Source organism: Monodelphis domestica, chromosome 1 (assembly GCF_027887165.1).
Source record: "Monodelphis domestica isolate mMonDom1 chromosome 1, mMonDom1.pri, whole genome shotgun sequence".
NCBI classification, from domain to species: Eukaryota; Metazoa; Chordata; class Mammalia; order Didelphimorphia; family Didelphidae; genus Monodelphis; species Monodelphis domestica.
Genome location: NC_077227.1, coordinates 10,445,406 through 10,462,711, shown reverse-complemented (window position 1 = coordinate 10,462,711; position 17,306 = coordinate 10,445,406). Strand labels below are relative to the sequence as shown.

Here is a 17,306-nt window from a genome sequence, read left to right as displayed (position 1 = left end):
CCTACTTTCAAGTTTACATTTGACCAAAAAGCATTTGTTTCCTCTTTAGACAACATTAAGATGAATGTGCTAGGTTGAGGACAAAGGTTCTGATTAATTCAATTCAATTCAGTTAACCAAATACTTAATGAGTACCTACTATATGCCAGGTCCCCTGCTTAGTTCAGAGAATCAAAGATGAAAATGGCAGAGCCCCTGCCCTCCAGGAGTTGCCATTCTACTGGGAGAATGTCATGTCCCTTCAGAATACTTTATCAACTGCTATCACTGCTCTTTGAAATTCAGGTTCTCTGTCCAGCAGTTCAGGATCGACCCTCCTGTATATGGAATGGATTAACTTATATTTGAAAATTCTCAATTTATTTTTAAAATAGCAGTTTATTGATTGAAAAAAATTCCAAGTTCATTTTTTATACATGAAGGACCAGCCTAGGTTTTAGAAATTTACTTTGGATTTTGTCATAGGATCAGAAATTCCACAGATCTAAACACTTGATTTTACAGATGAGGAAACTGAGGCACAGATTGGGAAAGAGACTTGTCCAGGACGGAACATCTAGAAAGTATCTTAGATACAATCTGGACTCCAGTCATCTTGACTCCAAGTCCAACTTCTACTTGATTCAATGCATCATCTGCCATTTACACATTGTTCTATTTCTCTTCTGGGCCTCCTCCATCCACAATAAATCAGAGCTTGTTATTGTTTGCCTGGTTGGATCTTAGAGGAAAGAATCCAAAGTTGGAATGAAAAGTAACAACCCAAAAAACCCAAGGCACAAAAGCCTCCAGGATTTAATGATTTAATCATTGTTCCAAGCTCTTCAAATCCAGTTTAATTAAGTTTTCTGATGCTCTGGTCTGCTTGGGATAATCACAGCTGCCCCCTGATGGGAAATAACTCAATGGCTAATTGCCTCAGGCTGGATGGAAGGAAGCAAAAGCCCCATTCCCCAGCCCCAACTAAAGAAACTGAAAACCAAAGGCCAAATAAAGCAAAGTGAATTGGACCAAGAGATTATTTTCTCTTAGACATCCCTGTATCAGAAATGTCTGTGAATCCTTCATAAATGAGCTAATTCCTGTGAGTTCAAAGGTCAGGCAAGCACAGGAAGTACAAGACTAGAGAGGTCTTCATTGGTTAGAAAAGTCTATAGCTGGGGGCAGCTGGGTAGCTCAGTGGATTGAGAGCTAGCCCTAGAGACGGGAGGTCCTAGGTTCAAATCTGGCCTCAGACACTTCCCAGCTGTGTGACCTTGGGCAAGTCGCTTGACCCCCATTGCCTACCCTTACCACTCTTCTGCCTTGGAGCCAATACACAGTATTGACTCCAAGACAGAAGGTAAGGGTTTAAAAAAAAAAAAGAAAAGAAAAGTCTATAGCTACTTGGTGTAATATATTGGGCAACTAAGTGGTATAGTAGATAGAGGGCGTCACCTGAAGACTCATCTTCCTGAGTTCAAATCTGGTCTCAGATACTAGCTGTGTGACCCTGAGCAAATCACTTCACTCTGTTTGCCTCAGTTTCCTCATCTGTAAAATGAGCTGGAGAAGAAAATGGCAAACCACTCCAGGATCTTTGCCAAAAAAACCCAAATCGAGTTCATGAAAAGTCAGACACAACTGAAATAAATGAGCGACTGATCTAATATGCATATGGTTCCCTTCACTTGCATTTAAAAACATCACGATTCTGTGGCAGCAGGTAATAATGACTAGAAAGCTGTCCTGAGAGTCAGAAATATTTGAATTCAAGTCCCATGTTTGATTCATATGGGCTGTGTGACTCTGGACCACACTTACCCTCCTGCTGTACACTGTCCAAGCCTAAGTTTCAGAACAGGGAGAGATCTGCATTGGTAAAGGGAGTTTCCTCACTGGGAGTTTCCAGATCCAATAAAGTCTCAGATTTAACCCAAAACATTGTTCTCCATCAGATAAGGCCAGGTTTCACACACAAAAATGTAAGTAAATGATTTAGGCGGCAGCAGGTAGCTTTGCAAATAAAAGTGACACTTTTGTCCAATTCAAAATGTTATGGAAATGGGAGCTCTTCATATCTACACCCAGACACCCTTTGCTGGAAGATCCAGCCTTGACTGGTTGGCTTCAAGCAATAGCTTGAGGATCATCTGCTGAGGTTGTCATAGAGGGCATTCTTTGGGGGACACGGGCTGAACAGACGTCCCTTCACACTCTGGGTCACTGTCAACTTTAGACCTGATGCCAGGCAACAAAAAAGCAACAAGACCAAACAACTTCCTAATCATGAGAGCTGTAAAATTGAGATTTGAACTCTGGACTCCATTCCCCAGGAGTCCTTGCTAGCTCCCAGAATGCCCTCTAATCTCACTGAATTCTCACCTGGGATGAGAACAAAATTTTATTTAAAGGGTCTTCCCCATAGGCTCTCTCTTTTGGACTTCCGTTTTGGAGCAGACATGGCTCTTTACATAATGTAGGTGAGGTCTTGTCTAGGTCTCTGTGGCCTAGGCACGTGTTTCTTATCCTGTATTTTCTTTAATCCTTAATCTCTAATAAACCTCTAAAAAATATAATACTCCTTGCAGAGAGAAACTAATTTCTACCTACCTCAGTCTCCCCTAAATTTTAATCTTTACAGTTGGTGACCACTAGATTGGATGAGAACTTTCAAATTTTTTAGCCTAGATAATTATTTTTTTTTAAGCCACGCTTCTCCAAGATGCTTTTTAGAAAACCATCTTGATCAGCTCCTGCCTGCGGCCCTCTCCGGCTCCTGCTTCTGCTCTTGGCCTCTCACCTGGTGCCCGAGCTCCCGGCCCTGTTTGTCTGCACTCTGGTTCCCAGCCCTGCCCACCCCGAGGTCTTTCTCTTGCTCACCTGGCCCACCTGATTCAACCAACAAACCCAGTTCCTTGGAGCAGATCGCTCGGGACTCATTTCTATCAGCTGGTAACAAAAGGAGGGGGGGTATTGGCTCCACGTGGACTGGGGCAGGAGGAGGTATCATAGCAGGGGAGAGAGAGAAAAGGGAGAGGAAAAGAAACAGACTTTTCAAACAGACTTTTAAGCAATGGGCTGTTTGAAAGGATACCTTTTGACTGTTCTGGTAATTTCATTGATTTCACCTGCATGCCAGAAGAAAGATTCAGCCCAAAGATTCAACTTTGGGGAGGCAAATGGGTGGCTCAGAGAACTGATAGCCAGGCCTAAAGACATGCGGTCCTGGGTTAAAATCTGGCCTCAGATACTTCCCAGCTGTGGGGCCCTGGATGGGTCCCTTAACCCCCATTGCTTAGCCCTTACCACTCTGCCTTCAGACAATAGACATTTAAATGGATAATTAATTAAAAGAAAACAAAAACAAAAAAAACAAACCCCAAGGAACTTTGAAGAGACTAAAGGCTATATTGTAAGGCATTTCAGACTCCAATGGTTTATAAAAATCTCTGTATTCTATTGCATTTTTTGTTTAAGGTTTAACTTTGTGATGTTAAATTCATATATTACTTCATTGAATATTATTCTGTTACACTGAAGGTTGATTGAATTTATTTTGAATGTACTGAGTTTTGAAATTCTGTTGTTTTTCCCCTATAACTGTGCTGAACAATATTGTAATTAAGCCCACATGAAAAAAAAACAAACAAACAGTTTTTCTATTTTTCACTTTGTAAATTGTCATAGAGGAGAGAAGGTCTTCAGAACTGGTTATAATTGTATTAACAACCTTTGGAAAATTTAATGTGCTAAATACCTCAAATGATTTTAAGGATTTTTAAATATGATTTTTGGAAATTTTTTTTAACAATCTCTGGTTATTTTTGCCTGTCCCTACCACGAGGTAAGGCCCATTCTAGTAGCTGAAGTGAAATACATTTTATAACCCCCAACCTTCCCGCATTTCTAAATATGTGAATGGAAGTTGGGCAGTTAATCTCAGGGCATTTGTATCCCTAAAAAGCCTCCAAAAAAAGGAGCACCCCTTTATTTATACTCCTCAGCTCATTACTTTACTTGCACCAGAATGACATATAGATTTCTTGATTATGTTCTAAACCCAAGATGAGTTTTACTTTGTTTTAAAAATATGTTTATCACTAAGGTTGAAAGATTGCCACATTTGTAAAAACTGTGACAAATATCCATCAATTCATAGGCTTTTTAAAATGCCATACAGCAACTTATGTGAAAGGTGAAAGTGTGTTTGTTTGCTATTGTAATTAATTGGGCTATTGAGAATTTGGGGGGTTTTGATACCTACATATTTGTACTACTGTATTTTTAAAAATGAAAAATTGTTACCTTGTTCAATTCATTTGCCTCATACTTACAGTGGAGCATGGCCAGATATTAAGAGGAAATGGATCTCATTTTTGGTGAGAAAGCCTTGTATTTTATATTTTCTTAGCTGACTCAGAGTGTCAATAATTATAAGCTACATTTTTGAATTTTTTAAAGCTCTTTTATTATTATATTTTTCTTGCATGTGCAATATACTTTTTCAGGTTTTTATTTTTTTCTCTCCTTTTTATATTTGAAGCACATGTCACCAGCATTAAGATTTTCTTTAACCTTTTGATTTTTCAGTAATATGAGTTTAAGATACATTTGCTAATGCATGCCCTAAAAAGCTTGTGACTATAAAAACGATGCCACTAATTATTTAAATAAATTATGGGACTTTGCTTAATGATTCTTTCTGATTCCAGGACAAGATATACACACAAGAGCCATTTCACAGAGCCAAAGAAAATCCAATCCAGGATGGATTGATGCACTTCTAGGCCAATACAAAGGTCTTGAACCTAGTGTGAAGACTCGAGGTTACTGTGTTTAACATGTTGTTAAGACAGGCTTTCCTTGTGTCCACACTCACTCTGAAGATACTCACAGAAGAGTATCCCCAAACTTGGCTCCTATAATCTGGTCCCTTTCTGTTCTGACTCTCATAATGTGGCAACTTTCTGTAGTCCTGGCTACTGATTGGGTAAATGCATCATTGCTTAGATCATTTTGATTGGACCCTGATTCAAGGACCTGTTATAGATTTATTTTTCTTTTAATTGGAATTTTTACACATAAGACTTTGATAGTCTATATTTTCATCCAGAAATTTTTCTTTTCTTTTGGATTTTTCTGATGGTTTTTTTTTATTTCTCTTGCCAATTGATTCATATACCTCATACCTCAGCCATGCATCCCTAAGTGATCCTGTTTTTTCAATCACCCTCTTAACGGGGGGAATGTAAAAAATATCATTATTTAAATTGCAAAGTTTAAATTCCTTTTGAGAAGAATTTTAGGTAAAGAAAGATGCTCCTCTCTGAATGCAGAACTGAACTGTTGGAGAAGCCACCATGAAGAAGCCTCCAGACCACAAGTGCACAAAAATGAACTTTGGGTGTGGTTGATTGAACATTTATTTGTATGTATACTTTCATGCCAAAGGGAACTGCCCCCAACTGGCTTTCTGTCAATGTGTCCAGCAACTATTGGTTTTGTTCTTTTTTTCTCTTATCCTCAAATTATTGTAATCTTTAAATTGATTATGTTTTTATGATCCTTTGGGGAAGGACTTCTTCCCAGAGGATCAAACGGGGGGAATGTAAAATTGAGATTTGAACTCTGGACTCCATTCCCCAGGAGTCCTTGCTAGCTCCCAGAATGCCCTCTAATCTCACTAAATTCTCACCTGGTATGAGAACAAAATTTTATTTAAAGGGTCTTCCCCATAGGCTCTCTCTTTTGGACTTCCGTTTTGGAGCAGACGTGGCTCTTTCCATAATGTAGGTGAGGTCTTGTCTAGGTCTCTGTGGCCTAGGCATGTGTTTCTTATCCTGTATTTTCTTTAATCCTTAATCTCTAATAAACCTCTAAAAAATATAATACTCCTTGCAGAGAGAAACTAATTTCTACCTGCCTCAGTCTCCCCTAAATTTTAATCTTTACAGAGCTGTCCCAAGGCGTTTGGCTGCCTTCCAGGTGGAGGTCTCTCCCCACCAGGAAATCTCAAGGGAAGGCTGGATGGACCTTTCCCTCACCTCTTCATGGAGGTCAGATCTGTGAATTTCAAAACTACTCCACCACCCTATTCAGACCATTCTTTAGAAGATCGGATTTAGCTATTTCCTGATCAATAACAATAGAGATACTTAGAATAACAGAATCAGGTCTTGGAAACTACATTCTCCACCCACCTCAGGGTAACAAGATTAGAAAGGGCTGCAGCAAACTCAAGATTTAATTATTTGAGAATATGGCCTTCAACTGACATGTGCAAAAAGGACAGACCTCTGGGTGGTCCTAGGTCAAGCTAGAGCCACCATTGGCACATGTGAGACTCAGGAAGTGAGGTAGAGAACAGCCTCTGGAGTTCTCAAGACTTCCTGTGAGGAGGGCTAGAGTTCAGTTCGAGGATGGTGCTTGAGGTTGGAGGAGCCACGCAGACTACTCTCCTTCATTTTGGTCATGAGTGATAAGGACTGATCCCTTTCCCTGCCTTGACTGTCCAAGGCTTAACGCCCACTTTGGCTCAGCCTGAGGCAGAGTGGTTCTGAGTTAAACTTCTTTCCTTCTTTCCCTTTTTCCTTCTCTCTCTCTCTCTCCTTCTCTCTCTCTCTCTCTCTCTCTCTCTCTCTCTCTCTCTCTCTCTCTCTCTCTCTCTCTCTCTCTCTCTCTCTCTCTCTCTCTCTCTCTCTCTCATATTTTCTTCCTCCTGTTGTAATTAAAACACCATAAAAATTTGGCAGCTGACTTGAGTGTTTCATTTAGGAATTACATAAGTGAATTCCTTGGCAACCTTAAATTAATATATATATATCAGTCTTTTAAAGTGATTTCAATATCACATTTCTTTCTTTCTAGGAGTGAAGCAAATGTGTGGGATGCTCAAGAGAAAGAGTTTCCTTGCTCAAGGCTCGGACTATCTGGAAAGCCTCCAAGGCCTTCCTAGCTCTGAGATTCCATGACAAGGTTCTTCATTTATTCCGAGACAGACAAAACTATATACTCACATAGTCTGTGGCATTCACATCTGCACCAGCACCAAGTAGCATTCTGACGAGATTCTCATTCTGTTTCGTCTTTGATATCTGAGTAACATGGGATAAACCAAGATACATTAATACGTGAAATGCTTTCCTAGCACACAAATCTGGGAGAGAGATGCTATAGTGTGACATTAAACACTGATCTGTCTGCAAAAACAATTTAAATAATCAGCCACAGATTCTTGTGGCACAGTGGAGTCAGGAAGCCGTGAGTTCTAATTTTGCCTAGTTTTACTAGCTGTGTGACTTTGGGTATTATTTAACCTCTGTTTGCCTAAGTTTCCTCATCTATACAATATGAACAATAGCAACACCTGCCTCCCAGGGTTATTGTGAAGATCAAATGAGATAATATTTATAAGGAGCTTAGGACAATGCCTGGCATGTAGTACGTACCAAAAAATGCTAACTATTGTTATAGTTACTTAACCTCTCTATGCCTCAGTTTCCTCATCTGTAAAATGGAGATAATAACAGCACCTACCTCCCAGAGTTGTGAGGATCTAATGAGATAGCATTTGTAAGATGCTTAGAGTATTATTTAAATTGAAAAACCCTGACATTTGGACAAAAGGACAGTCCTAGAAAGCATCCCATGTTACCAGCACAGGGCAACTAGAAATTTCTAAATGTCATTCAAATTGAAAACAGAATCATTCTCTTTTTACTTCCTGGGCTGACTCATCCAACAGATGCATGTTTACAAATAGAATAGCCTTGGTGAACTGTGTACTCTTCAGTCTAGAGATGGGCCCACTCCTCCTTCTGCAGAAGATGATGCATCTAGCCAGAAAAGGAGAAGATCTGGTGTGGGGAAGGAAGAGTGAGAAGACACTGAGAGCTGATGCCTTAGGGGCCTTCTGACCAGATTGGGCAGGAAAAAACATCTCAGAGGCTCAGATCTCACCCTACAATATAACAGAGAAGGAACTGTCCACACCTAGGACAGCTCAGATCTTATCTATCTTAGGGAGGAGAAGGAAGCATTCTTTAGTCCTTTCTCCATCACTCCAATACACATGGGCCAGTTGGCTGTCCCCAGACACTTCATAGTGCCATCCATCTTAAGGTAGAAGAGAACTTAGAGGTCATTTGATCTGGCCCCTTCCCTTGACAGATGGGGAGCTGAAGCTACATGGTTCTATTCAAAAGGGAATCTCAGGAAAGATCTTCTGTGGGATGTGTCACTTGATGATCAGGGCTTTGAAAGAAAATCAGGGTTTTGACCTTATTTGCCTTTACTGCAGGCCTGCTTTGTGCTGGGTTTGGGGCCTTCCATGAGTTATTGAAGGTTCAAAGTTAAGATAAGGCACAGTCTGGATCATGATGTGGCCTGAAAGGTAGGTTCTATAGGCATGATTAGGTCCATTTTACAAAGTGAGGAGACTGAGGCTCAGGAGGCAAAACAGCCCACCTCAACTCCTGCAACTAATCCATAGCTAGCAGGTATCAGGAGAGGGAGTTTCTCCTCTACTCACCATGAGGAAGTAGCCAATCAGAAGAACAGGCATCAAAAGAATGATGAGCAGATAGTCAAGGAAGGTGAACCTTTTCCTCACGGCATAATGGAGACTGGTTCTCTCTTTCTAGGAGTGAAGCAAATTTAAAACAAGAGAATAACCTTATTGGCCATTAAGTGACACCTACCTCCTACCAGACCTTACCTTCTCTGATGAACAGACACAAAGGACCTTCCCTCTATTGGAAGGTTATTAGTCAGCCTCCTGATCCCTGAGACATGGCAGTTTAGGCCACTTTGGCTTTAACTGCAGAAAAGCTTTCCTCTCAGCGCTGGCCATTTCTCCCCTGTTCCCCAGCAGTTAGGTAGCTGGGCTCTCTTCTCTAGCTGGAATCCACAGGGGATGAAAGAAAAGGGTTAATATTATCCTCCCCTTCCAATAGAGTGAAGGTCCTCAATGTCTGCTAGCTATGGACTAGTTGTGAGAGAGTGCCCCAGGTTTATGGCTATTCTTACTCTGCTATTTCATGAAATACTCTGAAGCACTTGTGTCCTCTGGGTCACTGTGGTTGCATGTTAACTTTATAACTCCTGGCAATTAGTCACTGCTCCCTCAGATCATTTCAGGAATTATTGCCTTCCAACAAAACCACAGAGGCCAGTTTGCGTCTGAGGTACCGATGTTTGCCACAGTCCCCAGAATTCCCTGAGGCTCCTGGGTAAATGGACCAGACCAGGCAAGAGAGGCCAAGGCCATTGTCTTCCTCTTGCCCACATCCCTGCCAACTTGGGCTTTGGGTTTCCCTACATTTAAACATATATTCTTTGGGGAAGAGGCATTATCAGCAACAAAGCACTGATTGCTCATGGTAGGCATTCTGCATTATGGTAGACCAGAAGGTCATAGGACTAGAGCTGAAAGGGACTTCTGTAAAGTCATCTAATCCAGCTCCCTCAATTTACAGACGATAGAATTAAGATACCACAAAGTGCTGAGAACTTGTTCATGGCTAATAAGAGGTGGAGCCAGGATTCTAACCCATATCTTTTGGCTATAAAATCAATGTCTTTTCTACTCTACCACACTAGGGGAGACCACATGGCAATAAAAGAAAGCACAATGACTGGATACAAATCTCACTTTCACTGTTTACTCTCTGTGTGACCTTGGACAAATCATTTGACTTCCATGGACCCCAGATTCTTCATCTATAAGATGGAGGTAAGAACCAGAAAATAAGGGATTTTGCCTAGATCATGTCTGAGGTCCCCTCCACTTTCAATGAATAATTCCTTCAGACTTTAGAGGAGAAACCATTCATTCAACTGACCTGCTTCAGGTCTGTCTGAAGTGAGACAAACGTCCACTTCCTCCCTCCTCTCCCACCATATATTCTCACCTGATTTCTGGCATTCACATTGGCATTTCTTCGTAAAAGGAATGTAACTATCTTCACATGTCCCCTCCTGCAAGCACATATTAGGGGGGTGTCTCCATTGAATCTATCGTGAACATTCACGTAATTGTTATCTTCTTTCACCCATCTCCAGACTTCACCAAAGTCATTCTGATAAGCTGCTTGGCAGATGGGCTAAGAGAAGGGGAGAAAGACAAAGCACACTTCTAAGTATGTGGGACATGAAGCCAGGGTGCCCCCCTGGATTGTATTTACAGTCAGAAGTCCTGGGTCCCAATCAGAGCTCTACTCTTTCCTTGGGAAAATCTCTTTACCTTTCTTGGCCTTGGTTTCCTCAACCATAAAATGAGGACTTTGGTCTCAATGACCCCTAAAGTCCCTTCCAATTCTTAATCCATGATGCTATGACAACCATCAGCCAATACCCAGAAATTCAAGCCATGGCCCTGTGGGCCAGGCACTGTGCTAAATTCTGGGGATACAGAGAAAGGTAAAGAATAATCCCTGCCTTCAAGAAACTTTCATTTAATGCATATGAATATACAAGAAACCTACAGAGTAGGAGAAAGATAAGGAAGGCTCCAGAAACACCTCTTACAGAAAGTGGGATATGGAGGAAGCCAAGGAGTCTAGATTTGGAGTTGGAAGGAACCCTTGACGTCATCTAACCGAATGCCTCATTTTATAATTGGGGAAACCAAGGTAACATGTGTTTTAATACTCAACCACATCAAAAAGAAGATGAATAAGGAGAAACAATAAGAACAACAAAGTTGGAAAGCAAAGTCTTGATTGCTTTTGGGAAATTAAAGAAAACAATGATCTGTTGACAAACTCGGGACTTTCTGTTAAACTTGTCTACGAATCATGAGTACTTGCTTCAAGAAATGTCTCAGGAGGCACAGAACTTGCTGAGCACTGAACAACATCACCAGCAGTCCCGATGCATATTACCCACCAAATACTTGATCATCATAAGAAGAGAAATATGGCAAGCCAAGGACAATGAATCCATGGTTTAGAGAGAGTACAAGCTCATCTGTAGGGCAGCGTGAAAGAAGGTTCCACAGTATGAACCCACAAAATAGCACAGAGCTACAGAGGTGAAGAATACTACAGAAATGTGATATAAGACTCAGCTGAGCCAGATCATGCCCGGGCCATTTAGAGATGGAACTAGAATGAGAAAAACAATGTAATGGAAAGAACAGACTGTCCAGAATTTCTGCTGAGGTCTGTTGTTGCTAGCAGTGGTACCAACACTATGAATTCTGTGGATGACGACCCCAGTAGGAATGGCAAGTGGGAAGATAAGTCAGGCAGAATGACCAGTCCGGACAAATGATAAGCCCACGATGAAAGAGACACAATTTCAGGGTGCTCAAGAATTAATTTTTCAAGGTAACTCAAAGACAGATTTCTTTTTCAAATCAAAAGAATGAGGGAAAATCTCATAAGGGATATTAGCACCCCAAAGAGGTAATGAGGAGGACGTTTACAATGAGTAAACCATACGGCTGATTTCTTATTTCTCTACAATATATGAGTATGATGTATGTGATGAAAACAGGAGTCCAAACAGGCATGTCCTACATTATAGCAGATAGTGAAATTATAATAACAAGGGTTAGTGGAAGACTTCTTATTCAGCGAGAAATGACAACAGTGATGAATTCAGAGGAATTTGTGAGAACATTGTCTAGCTTTGCATGTGGTTGCTGGGTTCGATGGATTTGCTTTGCTGTTTTTCTTAGGGCTCACTAAAGGTGGGGTATATGAGGAATTAACTGTGATGTGAGAGACAGAAGGCATCAATAATTTTTAACACGACATTAGCAAAAAATTCTACTCTCTACTTTTTAGAATATGTATCACTGTGAGGGGGGGGCATCTGGGTAGCTCAGTGGATTGAGTCAGGCCTAGAGATGAGAGGTCCTGGATTCAAATCTAGCCCCAGATACTTCCCAGCTGTGTGACCCCAGGCAAGTCACTTAACCCCCATTGCCTAACCCTTGCCGCTCTTCTGCCTTGGAACCAATACATAGTATTGATTCCAAGATGGAAGGTGAGGGTTTAAAAATAGAATATGTATCACCAGTGCTATAATTATTGGGGGGACTTTCTCTTAGGACCTCCTTGGTCATAGATTTTAGTAAGTGGAACCCATAGCCTACACTTTTTCCCCCTTTGGTAATTGTTTACCTCATACTTTTGCTCTGAAAGTGTACTTATTCATTAGACTACTGTGACAGCCTATTTGCTTCAATAAAATGTCTGCTGTTTGGGTACCACTCTGGCCATAGCTGCCCCTGAGACCCATGGAGATGGCACATGGGAACATGAGAGGCAAAGAGAAAAGAAGGGGAGGGAATGCAATAGAGTGGACGAAGGAGACAAGTGGCTTGGCTAATCCCCAGTACTTCCAGGACCCTAGAACATTGGTTCCTGATGTCCATTTCTCCTGAATACTCCAAGACCACATTTGGGTCTGGAAAATTTCTTGGAAATCATCTCTTCTACCTCCCTCATTTTGCAGATTAAGAAACTGAGGTCCCGAGTAGAAAAGTAGCCTGCTCAACGCCACCTCCCCAGTCGTCAGCAATCCTTCTGATGCCAATCCAGCATCCTTCCCACTGCATGGCATTGGCCTCTCAAAGGGTTTCTTGCCCCCAGGACCTCTTCCAGTGCCTCAATTCATGAAATGTATAAAAATAACTTGTCCTAATTTAACTCATCAAGTCTATGTGACCTGTCATTTCCTTTCTGAGAGCCTCCATTTTTTTTTCTTCTGTCCAAAGAAGGGCTTGGATTGTGTGATCCCTGAAGTCCAGCTCTGAGATTTGGGTGATTCCGTGATGAACTGACGTTGTACAGAACCATTCATGAATCGCAGATCACCAGCAGGGTGCAGCCTAACCTTAGAACTGGAACTTCTACCTTCTAACTAGAAGCATCATCCTCATGACAGATGAAAGAGCGCCTTGGCTTGAGGGAGAGGGAAGGACAATCAGTGACACACCCTGGTTGGTCTCCATAGTCTCTGACAACTAGAAGGCTTTGATGTTATCAAGTCATCAAGTCACAAAATAATTAGGAAATCTTCATTTTGACTACATTGGTTGGGACTGACTTGGGCCAAATTGATAGTAAAGTCCACAGTTCCTACTCCATCCATGCCAGGAGAGCCCCCAGAAGGTCTAAGAATGGCTGAGATTGGTTAGCCTTTCTTGGGATCTCTCTGAAACCTATAAAGCCTATCTCACAGAGAAGGAATCCAGACATGCTCAATTTTCCCAAAGCACATTGAGATTCACAACACATTCCCATCACAATTGCCCTGGGAGGACCTAGAACAAATATCCTGAGGGATAATACAGAGATAAAATGCTTGTGCCCTATCTCCATCTATCTAAATGGTGGACTTCAAGAGGGCAGAGACTAGCTTTTCTCACCAAATACTTGATCATCATAATAAAAGAAACATGGCAAGTCAAGGACAATCAGTCCATGGTCTAGAGAGAGTACAAGCTCATCTGTAGGGCAGTGTGGAAGAAGGTTGTTCCACAGAATGGACTCACAAAATAGCAAAGAGCCACAGAGGTGAAGAACCCTACAGAAATGTGACATAAGACTCCACGTAGGCAGATCATGCCAAGAGCATTTAGAGATGAAACTGGAGTAAGAAAAACAAAGTAATGGAAGGAACAGACTGTCCAGAATTTCTGCTGAGGTCTATTGTTGATAGCAGTGGTACCAACACATATAAAATCTGGACACGTCAGTAACTAGTGATATGTGAGTGATGTATGAGGTCTAGGATTGGCATGTGAGCACATGAGTCAGGCAGAGACTAGCCAAAACAAGTGAATGAATTGAGTTTCCGGGATAGTCGCCCTCCTTCATGAAGCCTTCCTTGGCTTCCATTCAGAAGAAAAGATCTCCCTCTCTTCAGACCCCTCATGGCACATTCCCTGGAGCTCCCAGGAGTTTCCTTTGCTCTGCCTTGTTGCCTTGTCATTTGTGGATTTTTCCTTCTGTGTACTGGATTATAAATTCTTAGATGTAGAAAGTAACCAAAGAATAGGGCATAGAAAGACTAGATGAAGGAACACGTGATGTTCAGTCTGGAGAAGAGAAGACTCAAGGGAGCAAAGCTGTCACCTGAAAGAGGAAGTCATCTTGTTTCATTTGGCCCCTCAGGGAAGAATCAGAAACAATGTATGGCAACTTCAGCAAAGGTATATTTAGGCTGTGGACACAGAAACACATCTTAATAATCAGAGCTGTCCTAAAAGGCATCAGGCTGCTCCCGGATAACTAGGAATCTTCCAATAAAGTTTAGAGAGGAGTATCTGATTGTGGCTAAAGTTGGGATGGAGGGTCTCTGAGATCTTTCCAGCTCTGAGCCACTGGCTCTCAGAGACTGGCAGGCTTCATCCTTTGTCAAGTGGGGTACCTGCTCTATATTATTTCTAAGTTCTCTTCCAGCTCTGTCCACAAGCCTATGAATTATTAGTTCCATTTCCTCAGTTAAATAAACATTTGGAATATATTAGACACACTAAATGCTTACTGAATTGAACTGAAACATTTATTATGCACCAACTAAACACGGTGGCCTATGCATGTATGCTCACCATTTCATGTCTGCCACTGTGATGGAGAAGATCCAGTACAAAATCCCAAGTTGATGGGGGATTTTCTGTGGGTGGTGAGGTCCTCTAAATGCTCTTAAAATGTGGATGGCAGGATTCTGGTTGCACCAAACCCCAAAATGCTACACAGTCTCTTGGAAGAAATTTGTTATACTATTTGTTATACTGAAAAATTCAGCTGGATCATTCACACAGGAAGACCAAGTAGATGAAGAATGTCTATGTCCATATGATGACATGAATTTGGATAGAAACTTTATAGAACTTATCCATCAGTTCTTCTATCAAGGACAGACAATAAAGATGGGCAACAAGTTAGGCCTACAGCTGAAGAGGAGAAAGAGAGAAGACGGTACTCCCTTGGGGACATTACAAAGTTCCTTTAATGATCCAAGATTCCTACGAAAACAAAGCTCTCTCCTTCCAATAGCATCTCTCTGTCCATGTTGCTATATGACAATGAGACATGAAACTCAACGGCTATGAAGAATTGAACCAAATTTCACTGTGGCAGCAAAGGAGAGGCTTGATGGATTCAGGCAGAATGCAGCCTAGGACCAAGAGGGAACTTCAAAAAGAAAGATGTCCTCAAGGAATAGGAATGCAATAGGAATAGAAGATGGGCTGATCCCATGTCTAGGGGAAGGGTTGCAGGTGGTGGGCACCAGTAAGCAAGTAAAGGTGACCTCCAGCATGTTGGGTGGATCCCCTATGATGAACTTTGGGGTGGTCATGGACAACAGTCACACAGGAGGGGTAGACACAGACCAACTTTGATCTGCACCATTGGAGAAAACATCCACATGAATCACCGATCCGTGTGGACATTTGGATAGTTGGGTGTGGGGAAATCTCAGTGCTAAGTACGGGATAAACAATACAAGGACAAACTAGAACCCAATCTTAAGAAGTCTAGATTCTAGGCAGAATGCAGAAAAAGCATGTGATTTTTCAATTGATTATTTGGGGGTTGATTTGGGGGTTTGGTTTTATATGATTATTCTCTTATAGAAATGAACAATGTGGAAATAGACTTTGCATGATAAAATCTGTATATAACCCAGAAGAAAAGAAGCCTAGATTCTAACAGAATGGCCACTAAGCAGGTTCACAAATAGGAAAGCTACAAGGTAGGGTGGAATAGGTACACAGGAGGATCCAGGCAAGGTTCTAGGAAATGATTGAGGAGGGAAGGATTCACTTTCCATTGGGGATGCTGGGGGAGGAGACAGAAGGGGCTTCATAGAGGAGGTGAACACAGAATGGGACCTTGGAGAAAGGGAGGGATGAAGGGGGAGCTAATAAGTATGAGCAGCAGGATTTGAACCAAGGCCTATGCCACTCACCATAATGGCTATCCCAGACTTTTCCGTCTCTCCTCAAGCCCCCATATCTGCCCCATTCTATCAACATAGAACAGTTCTTACTTGAAAGGGGGAAAGGAGGTCATCTATGGAGAGCTCCTTCTTCTCACTAGACTCAGCTATCTTTCCCATTACCTCCTCCTTCCCCATGAAGAGAAAGTCTCCTAGTCAAGGTCCTCCCTATTCAAGTATCCTTAATCTCATCCTTCTGTTCTCATGCAAATTTCCCCATCATCCCCTTATTCAATAGACTCCAGGGGCTCCCCAGCAGCAACAAGAGCAAAAGTAAAGTCCTCTCTTTGGCTTTCAAGGCTCCTCATAAGTTGGCCCTTTCCCACCTTTCCAGACTCCTCTCCACCCAGTCTAAATTTCAGTTCTTTTCACTTCTCTTCTGGCCCCCACACAAAACTCTCCATCACCTGATTCCAGGCATTTTCTGAACACTGGTTGTTCCTCAGCCAATGTCTGGAACTCTGTCTCTTAATCTCTGCCCTCTGGCCTCCTTCAAACCTTAACTAAAAGGCTACCTTAATGCTTTCTCTCTGCTCATTTCTCCAATTAACCTTGTCTCGATTTTGTTTGTACATACTTGACGGTATGTCATCTCTCCTATATTAGACTGTGAGCTCCTTGTGGAGAAGGAATGCCCTTTGTCTTTCTTCATATCCAGAGAGCTTAGTACCATGCCTGGTATATAGTAGGTGTCTAATAAATGCTTGTTGACAATCTCAATACTCCATAAAGGTTGCCAAGAAAGCATTAATAATCCAGATATTAAGTACACGGTGGGGTGTACTGGAGGAAAAGGCTGAAAGTGGAGTCATGAGACATACGAGTTCAAATTCTGCCTTAGATATTTTCTAGCTGTGTGTCCCCACAAAAGTAACTTAACCTCTCTGAGCCTCAATTTGATCATCTCTGAAATGCAAATAATAAATAGTACTGACCCCACAAGATTGCTTAAAGATCCATTATGTTGATGACTATGAAGGACTTGAAAGGTTTCTATAAACAGGAGCTAGCCATCTTCTGCGGGCTTCTGTCCAAGGCCCCAGGAAAGAAAGACAAGATGCAAATCCTGCCCCATCCAGAAGCTCACAGGCTAATGGGGGAGGCACCAGGTAAACCATGTGTGTACCAGTTGGGAACAAGGCAGACTGGAGGAATTTTAGCCTAGGGGGCTCTGGGTTCAGGGCTGCTTGGGGAGCAGTCTTCCAGTACAGAACAAGAGTTGCTCCTGGCCCAGGCTGTCAGATAGGAAAAAACGAGGGCTCAGGAAGCATCCTTCCCTGAGTGACCAATGGGAGTCAGTGTTGACTTTTAAGAAAGCACTCCCAAGAGAACGTGGGAGCCAGGTAGGAATGAGTGTTAAGGAG

The 17,306-nt window shown here is 41.9% G+C and overlaps 1 protein-coding gene across 1 annotated transcript in view; it reads right to left on the bottom strand.

The window, feature by feature from the left end:
* ANKRD22 (ankyrin repeat domain 22) overlaps nt 1-17,306 on the bottom strand; it is a 42,190-nt gene that overhangs the window by 5,763 nt on the left and 19,121 nt on the right. The window contains exons 2-4 of the mRNA XM_007478301.3: nt 9,894-10,085; nt 8,513-8,620; nt 6,999-7,076 (exon numbers count right to left, since the gene is read on the bottom strand). Coding sequence (XP_007478363.2) covers nt 6,999-7,076; nt 8,513-8,620; nt 9,894-10,085 — 378 coding nt within the window. The remainder of the gene's footprint in view (nt 1-6,998; nt 7,077-8,512; nt 8,621-9,893; nt 10,086-17,306) is intronic.